At 42.1% G+C, this 12,603-nt stretch overlaps 1 protein-coding gene across 1 annotated transcript; it reads right to left on the bottom strand.

Annotated features, from left to right (window-relative positions):
- Positions 1–1,155: 1,155 nt before the first annotated feature.
- Positions 1,156–12,402, bottom strand: LOC118079553 (transmembrane protease serine 12-like). The gene is made up of 5 exons (XM_060272014.1): positions 11,262–12,402; positions 9,496–9,697; positions 6,426–6,691; positions 3,536–3,681; positions 1,156–1,420 (listed from the first exon to the last, which is right to left on the bottom strand). The coding sequence occupies exons 1-5, from the start codon at positions 11,371–11,373 to the stop codon at positions 1,175–1,177; spliced, it is 972 nt and encodes a 323-aa protein (XP_060127997.1). The 5' UTR covers positions 11,374–12,402; the 3' UTR covers positions 1,156–1,174.
- Between the last annotated feature and the right edge of the window lie 201 nt (positions 12,403–12,603).

Here is a 12,603-nt window from a genome sequence, read left to right as displayed (position 1 = left end):
TGGTGCTGATCTTATTCATACAAAATTATCTGAATTTGAACGGCGTTCACCAGAAGCGGCTTAGTCATGCTGGCCACATGACCTGGAAGCTGTACACCGGCTCCCTCGGCCAATAATGCGAAATGAGCGCCACAACCCCAGAGTCGGTCACGACTGGACCTAATGGTCAGGGGTCCCTTTACCTTTTTATAAACACATACCGTATATTCCGGCGTGTAAGACGACTGGGAGTATAAGACAACCCCCAACTTTTCCAGTCAAAATATAGAATTTGGGATATACTCGCCGTATAAGAAATACGACCCGGCGTATAAGACAATCCCCAACTTTTGAGAAGATTTTCCTGGGTTAAAAAGTAGTCTTATACACAGGAATATACAGTACTTTGTTTTAGCCTTTGATAGGTGTGTGGTTTGTTGTTTTTAGTACTGTGGTATCTGTAGATTTACACAGAAGAAATTTGCTGTTTACATTGTTCAAGGAAGACCTGCAGAGGGAGCAAAGATCAAGTTTTCTAATACTTAAAGCCACCATTCATTGGATACTATGGAACTAGTTGTAGCAAAGCTCACAACTACTAGTGTGCAAAGCATATCTCAAAAATAATGTAAAAAAATGCAAGAAGATGGAAAAGGACTGAGGACATGTTGCAACTAAACTTCAAACAAGGTGTGTGCACTGAACTGCAAATTGTGTTTTATTTTTAAAATGCTATGGCACATTTAGCATCCATCGTGTAGCTTCTATAGCCAAGCATGCAAGATAAAGGGTTAAATGTGTGTTTGAATCTATTGGGGAGGGGAAGTAAGTAACTGATTTACGGAGCATATTGCTTGCTTAATAATAAATTCCCCTAATTACAATGTGGAAGAAGGGAGGGTGTCCATCTCTCTCTGTCCCACATTGCTGACACAAGGTTATTTGAACAGAAACATGGGGGGGGAGGTGACTTTTGCAAATATCTTCCTCACACCACCCTCCAAAGCTCTCCCCCTCCTCTCCTGTGATGTTACAAAAGGAAGGGGAAATCAGTGGAAATCACCTCCCTCCACCCTTCTGCTCATGGAGGTCTGTGCTAGATTATTCCATTTGTAGAGGAACACAACTGAATATAACCCAGGAAATTTTAAAAGGAATTGGACATCATTCCTGAACAATAAGATAATTTGCTTCTTTATAGAGCACTGTGGATGATTACCCATCCCACAGTTAAAAAGATGAGAATACATGGCATGGTCAGTGTAATGGTTTTGTCAAATAAAATAGCTTGTGATTGTATCCAGCTCCTGAAACGAGCTGTACGTATATAGACTCCTGGAAATGTTGGTCGGCCACAGCCAAGGCCAAAGCTCGTGACTCCTATCAGGTAATATTTGGTGGCATCTGGGAAATAGCACATAAGTGGTCCACCACTGTCTCCCTGGAACATGAAAAATAAAGATGATGATATGAGTGTTTCTTTTGTTATTGCTAAGCTTTAGGCTGCAGAAAATTGTGGCCCAATTGGTGTTACGCAGGGGTCAGCAAACTTTCAGCAGGGGGCCAGTCCACTGTCCCTCAGACCTTGTGGGGGGCCGGAGTATACAGTCATACCTTGGTTTAAGTACTCCGCAGACCAGTCTGGACCAGATTAGTCCACTTTCCATTACTTTCAATGGGAAAGTTCGGCTTCAGGTTAAGTAAGCTTCAGGTTAAGCACTCCGCGGACTGTCTGGAACAGATTAATCCACTTTCCAATACTTTCAATGGGAAAGTTCGCTTCAGGTTAAGTACGCTTCAGGTTAAGTACAGACTGGAACCAATTGTGTACTTAAACCGAGGTACCACTGTATTTTGGAAAAAAAATATATGAATGAATTCCTGTGCCCCACAAATAATCCAGAGATGCATTTTAAATAAAAGGACACATTCTACTCATGTAAAAACACCAGGCAGGCCCCACAAATAACCCAGAGGTGCATTTTTTTTAAAAGGACACATTCTACTCATGTAAAAACATGCTGATTCTCAGACCATCCGTGGGCCAGATTTAGAAGGCGATTGGGCCACATCCGGGCCCCAGGCCTTAGTTTGGGGACCCCTGGTGTTACGTCTCTAATGGACTGTCAAAAGTGGTGCAAATGATCTGATAGGAAATAAATATTCTGACTTTCCCCACCACCCTAGAGCCTTAATTTTAGACAGCTTTCAAAACTCACTTTTCTAAGCGCGTTTTGCGACAAGGAATTTCATTAGTGCAAGCAGTTTCTGAGCTCTGGGCACAGTACTGCGCCTAAGATTTCAGATTAAAACTGCCCCCAAATCCAACCCTTTTAGACATCAATCGTACAAGAAATATGCATACCAACAAAACAGGTATTAGAAGCCATTCCAAAACTAGCCCTATTGAGTAGCATTTTCCAAGACAACAATGCACACTCACACTACAAAGAGGTCATAAGCCACTTATTCAGCAGATAGGAGAATCATAACTAGACACTGGAGGAACCTGTCAGGAGTAAACATGGACCACTGGTACCAAACTATATTGGGAAACAGCCCTACAAGAAAAGCTAACCAGCAATCTGAAACTAATAGGGGCAAACAAAAGAGGATGTCTTTGCCTCACTCCCTTTATTACATATACAGCCCTGCAAGACAACATAACCCGACAGCATATAAATCAATATGCCTAATGTGACCCAACAACACACACACCCCTCACACACAAACAAAACTCACTGCAATCAACTAAATGCAACTAACCATGCTCTGGGCTCTCAAACCTCTCACACTGTCAACAAAAACAAACACATAAACAAAGAACCTATCCTTGCAACACTGGCACAAACACACTGCACATACACTAAGCAAAAGAATGAAAAATCAATACCTCCCTTCTTTCTGACACCGAAATTGAGAAAGGACACTGAATTGAAAACATGTTGTATGCACCTTTGCTAAGTATGAAAATTCTTTAATAAAAAAAACTAGTAAGAATATGAAATTAAGGTATTGCTTGACATTTACAGTGGTACCTCGGGTTACATACGCTTCAGGTTACATACACTTCAGGTTACAGACTCCACTAACCCAGAAATAGTACCTCGGGTTAAGAACTTTGCTTCAGGATGAGAATAGAAATTGTGCTCCAGCGGTACGGCGGCAGCAGGAGGTCCCATTAGCGAAAGTGGTGTCTCAGGTTAAGAACAGATGCAAGTTAAGAACGGACCTCAGGAACGAATTAAGTTCTTAACCTGAGGAACCACTGTACAGTGTCACCCACCCTTAATGTCTTATTTTATCACATGAAGTACCATATATCAATTTCTATGCTATGATTGCATTCTGCATATTCCTTATGAGGTTTTACATAATCATGAAACAGACAGAGGAATAGAATTCTAACTCAGAATTCAATGAATGTCTTGGGTTTCCTAACTGCTGTAGTGTTACTGCTATTTATTAAGGGACAAAACAATAACTTGACCTAGCACCCATAATATACAGTGAAACGTCATGTCTTAAAATGACATACATATCCTGACATCTTTACCTGACAAGTGTCAATACCTCCACTTTCAGAGCCAGCACAAAGCATGTCTTCTTTTTTGAGTGACCCTCCATACCAGTCATCCCTATTGCAGACCTGCATTGGAATAATGTCTACTTGGGCTTCTTGTAATATACGTCTTTTTCCACCTGTAGGAAAAACAAGACAAAGCTGGAAGTATGCTTATTTTTGTTTAATGTTGCCTGATATACACAGCAATACACAAAAGTGCCGAATATTGGCAATTTTTGGGCCGATAGTTTTCCTAAATCTAGTGCACTGGGCACTAGATTTTCTAAATCTCCTGTGCAGAACTAGATAATCTACAATTGTTGCCAAAAGCTTAAGAACCCTTCCAACACCTTTAAGTTGTAACAAATACTGTTCAGCAGTTAACACAGACCCCGGGTGCATACGAAGCTTTGAATACACTATCCTTAATCCTTGAGTGGCTCTATTCCCCTTTCATCTTTCCAGCAGCACAATCTTCAAAGTGGGTAGTCCATGTGGCTGGATGAATATTACCATCACCAGGACTAATCCCAGCACTGCATTAAGTTGTCAGTCAGGATCCTCCCAGTTTGCTCATTCTAATTACATGAGTGAACTTTACATCATTATTGCAGACAGACAAAAGCAGACTTGTGGGACTGTTTGCTACAAACAGGTCACAGGGAAAGAAAGAGCTATTTCACACATTGCAGCAGTTAAGATTGTACCTATGAAGTTTTAGTATATGTTTAAAGATAATGTATGAATGTGACAAAGTTGGTGCATCACCCAGGTATGCCAAGCAGAGAACTGTGACTCCTAGCTTGCCATTCTCTAGCACATCCTCTGAGCAATGTTTGAAATAGCCCCAAATTCACTTACAGCAAAGAAACTTACCTGAAATCACTAAACTTACTTGACCGCAACTAGAAATGGTTATTCTGAAGTAGGTTTACTCTTTCCACCCGCTCTGAAGAAATAGTTTCCTGGTTCACAAGGTGATAAGGCTTTTACAGCATTGTGAACGATTTTGTTGTACTGACAGCTGGCTGCAACATTCATCCATCTGACAGTTTCTGTCCCCGACAAAGTAAATTTCTATGTCTGCTGAGAGCAGAGAAACAGCTGGTTGCAAAAAGGAGTGAAAGGGGCTCAGGGGCAGGCTCTGGCCAAAATAAATCCCAGACAGGAAACATTTCATTTTGGCTGACACCAGGGCCAACTCTCCAACAATTAGAGGGAAAACTAGAACATGGTATTTATCCAAGCACCTTCAAATGCAGAGTCCCAGGTCCTGTGCTAGGTAATAGATAATCTCTGCTTATCCTTCAACTAAGTACCTTAAGGAAGTTTCTCCAACTATAAGAATATCATCACCTATGAAATCTGCATAAGATTCTCAAGAGTTCCTACAAGAAGCGTTTTAAGACCACCAACCCATGAAAATGTTAGGCTTGAAGGTTTATTTTAGCTGATTATAACTGGAGATTGCTTATCTGTGCAGGAACATCTATTGTGTGTTGCTTCCAAGATCCACACATTATTCCACAGTAGCCAAGAGAAAGTGTTACTTCCTTTTCATTATAAACTTAAAACACCACAAAGGAAAAGATAAGGCAGAGGTGGAGCTGCAGCTCAATGGCAGCACATGCACAAGATCCTATGTTCAATTCCTGGCACCTCTAGCCAAAAGGCAGGTGATAAGAAAGACCTTTGCCACGATTTTTTGCCAGTCAGAGAAGGCAATAATGGACATGGGAAACAAATAGTTTGACCTAGCTCAAGGCAATTTTCTATGCTCCTATTTGTGGCACATTTGCAGAGCGAGTGGGGTGGTTTATTTTGTTTCACTATCAGAAAAAAGTTTCAAGGACATTTTGCCAAGGTTCGTAAAGGCATATATCTCCCTAGCGCACGAGGGAGAACTTTGTTAAGATATCTCCCCACTTGGGGGAGAGACATCTCTTCTGTTGTTCAGCGCTATAAACTGAAAGTATCAGTTCACTACGTGGGGGATCTAACAAGCAATACTGTACAGTGGTACCTCGGTTTATGAACACAATTGGTTCCGGAAGTCTGTTCATAAACTGAAGCGTTCATAAACTGAAGCGAACTTTCCCATTGAAAGTAATGGAAAGTGAATTAATCCGTTCCAGATGGGTACGCGGCATTCGTAAACTGAAAATTCGTAAACCGAGGTGTGCATAAACCGAGGTTCCACTGTACTCTGTACAATTGTTCACAGCAAAGTACCTCACTAGGAGTGACGTTTTCAGTCTCATGGCTGAATAGCATCCATCCAAAATTCTCACTAAAGAAGGTAGGAACACTGGACTTGCTGTGAATGTTTGTTTATTCTCTTCATTGGATGGAGATACATATACTGTACACCCAAAAGTTGTCTTGCTGTTGTAGTGAAGTGGCAGCAGTATATTTGACTCCCAGAAGTAGCAATTCAATATCAACAGAGTCTGGGGATAACCGTCCATCTTCTGCATATGTTTTTGGCAGAAGAGGACAATATCCCCTTTAATGGGTTTCTGGATTGTGAATCCTGTTTTTATTTAGCTGCGTTACCTCCAATTTCATTGTAATTACACAATGACAATAAAGCAATCTAATCTAATCTAATCTAAAGCTATGTAAGGACCTCTCACTGAAGGGGCCAAGAATTTGCATAGCTCTACCTATGCAAACCTATAGAGATGCGGGTGGCACTGTGAGTTAAACCACTTAGCCTAGGGCCTGCCAATCAGAAGGTCAGCGGTTCGAATCCCCTTTTAACCTTCAAAGCAACCCTTTCCTAGATCACTTCCATCCACTGCAAATAAAGAACATGCAGGCTAAATCCAAGTTTGTTTTCTCACTGCTGTCAACAAAAGGAAAAAAAGTATAGATTTACCTCTCTGCAGCGTTTTCCCCCAACCACTTATATAACATGGAGTCTCATTGGTCATAAGAAGCGGACCCTCAGGTAAGCAGATGGGCTGAATATAATCATTGAATTTGATAGAGTCCATTAATTTAAACAAGGCAAGATCATTTTCAAAGGTTTTCTTCTGGAAATCGGAGTGCATAATGATAGCCCTGACTCGGCTCTTCACAGTATAAGACTGGTACATATAAAGATGATGCAGTCCCATCACAGCCCTCCAAAACTCGGGGAACCTAGAATAAAATCCTTTGTGAAGTCAATGATCACTATAAAATTGCAACTTTACAGACTGAGACTTGAGAGTTGCCTCTTCCTTCACATCCCGTGCAAAACCAATAAACATGGAACCAGACTCTGATCAGACGATGAGAGAATGGCTGAGATTGCTCCAAATGATAACATAAATGTAATAAGTAAGACATATATTACCGTGTTTCCCCGAAAATAAGACACCGTCTTATATTTATTTTTCTTTTAAAAAACACACTAATGGCTTATTTTCAGGGGGTGTCTTATTTTTTTCCTCCTTCTGCCATGGCCGGCATTGCTGCTGCGCCTATCACTATTTTAGGGGTATGGCTTATATTCATTGAATGCTTTAAAATCCTGCTACGGCTTATTTTATGACTACGTCTTAAAATGGGGAAAACAGGGTCTGTCCAGGTAAGAGTAAAACTTCTTAAAACAAATTCGTAATGTGTACAACAATAATATTTCAATTAAATTCAAGAATTGTCCTCAATCAAACTTGGAATCTTACAATGATACAGTACAATATAATCATGGAGTTGGAAGGGACCCAAAGATCTAGTCAAACCCCTGCAATGCAGGAATATGCAGCTGTCCCTTATGGGGATCAAACCCACAACCTTTGTGTTATCAGCACCATGTTCTAACCAACTGAACTATCCGGCTGACAAAATGACTGTGCTTAATAATGAGTGCAAATACTTTTCCTATCTGAGCCATTCAGCAGAAGACTGGTTTTCGCATGCCAATTACTGCCTATGCAAATTCTACTCAGAATGCAAATTCGCATGCCAATTACTGCCAATTACTGCAAATTTCGCATGCCAATTACTGCCTATGCAAATTCTACTCATCGAAAGCTGTTATTTTTGGAAACTAAAATAATCACAGCAACTTGGAAGATAAGGTTCATAGCCAAAGAATGGCATGAATAAGTGTGTGTTCCCACAGCACTTTCTTGAGCAGCAGCTGTCCAAGCCTAAACTGCTGACCTCTTAAAAGTGAGAGAAGCTATGCAAGTAGCTTGTGAATCCATATGGATAAGTGCTATTCCAAGCTGCTTACTAGAAACCATGGCCAATATTATTAGAATAGCTTCCATTGGCATGAATGGGAGGGTTTTTTAATCAATGTAAATACCGGGCATGGTGGCACTCAATCCAGATTTGGACTGCAGCAGGGGCAATGGGTTAAAGTGCCAACTTTACCATCACTACACCTATTATTTACTTTAAAATCATTATTAATGTACTTGAATGCAACGCTTGCTGATGGTAACAAGTCAATTCTGCATATTTTGAGCTGCAGTACTATAGCCCTCTTCAGGTATTCCAAAAGCAAGCATAGGAGAAGGGGAGAGACTGCTAGCTGTCTGCCCCCCCCCCCAAAAAAAACACTTCTACCACCCTCTATGAGTTCTGGGCAACTGTCTAGGGAAGCGTCTTATACTTGTGTGAAAAATGCTAATGTGCGCTCTTCCCCTTCCCAAGTTTATTTCAGTCAAATTATGAATGCCTGAAGAGGACCTATGTGAGAGTTTTGTGACCCTTGCTACAAAACAATGTGAGCAAAATAAAAAGGGGAGTGCAATGTTAAGAGCACTGAGAACCAGTGTAGTTCATTGAATAAAGAAAGATTATTAGGAAAATGTGGAATCATCCTCCTTTCTGCTATATACTCTTTATACAGCCAGGGCAAGTTATTTTGTTTTAGACTAAGCTGACTATTCAGAATTTTTATAAGGGTGAGTGTGATCAATATTGCTAAGCAAAATTTAAAAGGACAAATAAAGCATCTTATCATCATGAACAAGTTAGCATTTCCCCCCACAGGAAACAACTGAAAATTACAGCTGAAGCTTGCACAAATTTCAGGAACGTGTGTCCATGTTATGCACGCACGATCCATGGACTATTAAGATACAACTTTTATAAGAGTAACTTTTATTACGAGTAAAAAGTAAACCTGATTATAGACTGAGTTGGGAGGAGACTGCCAGCCTCAGCTTCCCTTCCCTGCATGTAGCTGTCTCTGCCTCACTTCTTTTGCCTTAGTGACTCTTTCAGTCTCCTCTCTTCAGGCTTTCTTAGTCCTCAATCCTGTCCTTTCCCCTCCATCTTTGTTCCCAGTCTGCTTTTATGTTCTCAGGTTCTCTCTCACCCACCCACAGAGTGGATCCATGCAGATCAGATTGGGGGTGCAAGGGAAGTTTGCATCCATCAAGACATTGGGATCCAGCCATTAAAGTGCTGTGTCTACTATATTTTTATTTTTATTATTTATTATTTGCTTTTTTTCTGCCACTACCAAAACCACTGGGGACAAAGCAGCAAATCAGACTTGCAAACTGGGGATTGGCCACCCAAGGCATAAAGGCAGTTTTATATCGGATTCTATTTTTAATTATCCTTAACATGGATCAACATGGCTTCCTTACACTGGATCAACCTTTTCAATGAACTATCCACCATCTCTTCAAGATCCCCTTCCTGCTTAGTCACTGCCAACTCAGACCCCATCAGACAGCCGTTCTGCAATGCTTCCCACTGCATTTCCTACTAAATTGTCACTTTGGGGGGTTGTTCCCAGGCCACGCACACCATAACTTTCTAAGCAGTACCTTTGCAGTCTAGTCTGACAAACCAGTTCAGGGAGACAAGATGGATTCACAAATAATGTACAAATATTTAATTGTCTTATAGATTTTTTCAACTTCAGCCAATGCATTTGCATGTTTTTCTTTCACCTAAAATTTATAGGAAAACTTTCAGAATCAAAGGATACATACGTCCACTCTTTAATGCAGTGTGCTGCTGTCAGGACTGAGTTGTGGTTAATTAAAGATCCACCACACATATGCTGATATCCTATGCCAAAGTGGAAAACTTGAAGACTGACTTGCCAAGGCCATGCTCCAAGTTGAGCATCATGTCCACCTACAATCCGAGACCCTGCTTGTATCTCATCCACAATAGGCCTTGTTCCACAATCTAGGAACAAAACACAGTTAAACTGGTGAAAAGTTTGTTAGGTGCCTCATCAAATGAGGCATTCAGATAACAAAGTGGCAAAGGAGCAATATTCCTGCTGGTGAAGAACTCAGATAAGCATGCGAAGACTGTTCAAAACTTTACTCAATTTATTCAGAAAAAAAGAAGTCAAACGATATTTTTAGGAGATAAAGAGTGAAATTCAAAGCAAGATTAAACAGATAGCTTAACTTAATGAAGACTGTGTTGCACTTTTCCATGCTTCCCCCCTGAAACTGAAACTTAATTATTATTTTGAATTAAAGGAATTAAAAAAGGATATGAAGTGCATTATCCTGCAGTGTTAGAGGACTTAATTTCTAACATTAAGAGAAAAAGAGCAATAAGGTCTTTAAAAGAGAAATGGTTTGTGTATGTTTACTGCATGAGACACATTTGGCAAACAAACATCAGAAATACATGAATAAGCAAGTAGGTCATGTTTTGTTTTCATCATTTGATATTAAAGTAAAAGGATAAATTATTTTCATTGCTAACAATATGCCATTTGAGACAATCCAGTCCTATAGAGATTAGGAAGGTAGAACTGTACTGCTAAAAGGACTGAGATTGGGAGAAAAATGGGCATTAATGTATTATTGCATTGCCACCCCAACTTCTGAGCTGTGCAGGATTCCATGCTCTTTACCCAGGGTTTGGTTTCCTTGGAATGAGGGATACAGGAACCTGTGTGGTGTCTTGAGGGTGGGGCTTTTTTTCTCAGCTGGAACTCCCGGGAACTCAATTCCTGCACCTCTCAGGTGGGCGCCATTGCCATTATTAAGAGAACAAGGGGGAGTTCCCCTTTCCAAGAGAAATAGCACAGTTTGAGGGTATAATATACATATATTTAACCTGGGCCAAGATGGAGGGGCTTACAAGCATTAACACCCCAGAAGGGTTTTCTTCTCCCATAGCCCCAGCCTTGGATTCAAGCTGGAACCAGGAGGGGCTCTCCCTCTTCTCGCCCAGCTCACAATACACTCTCTCCAATTGTCCTTCTCACTGGCCTGGCTACTTCAAAAACGGAACCCTCCCCGCTAGATTTAACACCCCACCCCACCCCCAAAACATACGGTAGCAATACCCATACAATCTCGTTCGCAGATACCAGCTGTGAGCCCCGGGGCCTTTCGACTCCGCCAACTGCTGCGGCCAGCGCCGTTTGCCAACGGACGGGAGGAAGGGCCAAGGACTTCGCTGCTCTCCCCTCCGCCCGAGCGAATCCTCACGGCAGATCCACATGGCCGTGTAAGGTGCGCGCGTCGCTTTCAAATATAGCGTAAACGTCGCCGTCCACGGATGTGAGCCGGTGGCTGCCGGGACGCGTAGTTCGGAGAGCTTTCTCCTTGCCCTCCCGGCCCCACCCGGGCGAGGACGTCGCGCGCAAACGCAGCGGCGGCGGCAGCCTCTGCCGGCCTTCGGGACGCCCTGGTGCGTCGTTGTGTGAGGGGGACCTTGCCCGAGACCGGCTTCCTCGACGCCGGTGACCCCCGGCACGCAAAAGCCGGGCAGCCGGGCTCACCTTTTGTGGGTATGACAGAGGACAGGGCCCCCGGCGGAGCCTCGCACAGCAGCACTAGCGCCGCCACCAAGGAAGTGGCTGAGAGGCAAGAGAGGAGCCACCGCCGCTGCATCGTCGGTCAAGAAAAACGACGGGTTGCTCTTCCCCGCCCCCTGACGTCACATCAGCGGCACGTGATTGGCAGGAAGCCGCCAGTCCCGCGGTTGCGCACGAGGCTTTTAAATGACGTTTCAATGCGTTTCCATCCCCTACTCTCCTTTACTATCATTTTCCCTTTATCGTTCTATGAAATTGGGCTTCCCTGCGCATTTTCTCTTTGGTGTATGCGAATTTCCGACCCAGTAAATGTAGGAAGACGCTTGGCAAATAGGGAGAGGTCTGTAATGGGAAGCTTGCACGGAAGGGGGCTCCCTAAAATCCACTGAGCACTAAGTATCAAAGATGGGGAACCTTTACCTGTACTCAAAGAGTCTAATCTGTCTGACCAATCGCAATGTTCCATCCCATAATTCATACGTGGTCACTTCACTCCACCAACCTCCTCCGCCTCATCCCTGCTCTTTTTCCTTGGCTCACTCCGAAGTGAAATGAAATGGCGAGGACTCCAGCCATTAGGAGGAGGTGGAGGGAAAGCAAATGAAGAAACCCCAACTCAGCCACTCCATGTGTGTATTTGGCTTTGGCACCATCCGGTGTGCAGTTCCCCAAAGGTTACCTCTAAAAATGAACCCCCACCTCCTGCTGATAAATAGTCCCCACCAAGTTGTTTGCAAATAAAATTGTCAAGTAAGATTTCACAGATCACTAATTGTACTTATGGTATACATCAACTTGTTTGCTTTATAAAAATAATAATAATCCATATACAAATAATATATTTTTAAATGCACTAATAACAGTGCAATCCTACATCTACTCAGAACTGATTCCCACTGAATTCAGTGAGGCTTACTGTCAACTAAATAGGTACTGCCATATGACTATTTCTTTTCAGATTAAGAACAAATATTTTCAATTAGGGTTGATTGAATTTAAATAACAAACTGACAGCTGACGAGTTGATATTGCTAAATATATTAAAATCAGTTGTGGGGTTTTGAGGAACTTTACCTTTTATAGAACAAGGTGAAAGCTTAGCCACTTCACAGTCAAAATTATCAGGACACACTTAATGTTCACAGTGCTGGTTCTACCACGTAGGTGTGAAACTATCCAGTCTCTAAAATGAATTGTACCAAGATAGATCCCTGGATACTTTTGCTGGCCACAGCTAACGCTTGAGATGGTGATTCCTATCAAATAATATTGGGAAACATTTGGGAAATAGCACATCAAAGGTCCA

This window comes from Zootoca vivipara, chromosome 2 (genome assembly GCF_963506605.1).
Source record: "Zootoca vivipara chromosome 2, rZooViv1.1, whole genome shotgun sequence".
In the NCBI taxonomy this organism is placed as follows: domain Eukaryota; kingdom Metazoa; phylum Chordata; class Lepidosauria; order Squamata; family Lacertidae; genus Zootoca; species Zootoca vivipara.
This window is presented reverse-complemented; position numbering and strand designations above follow the sequence as displayed.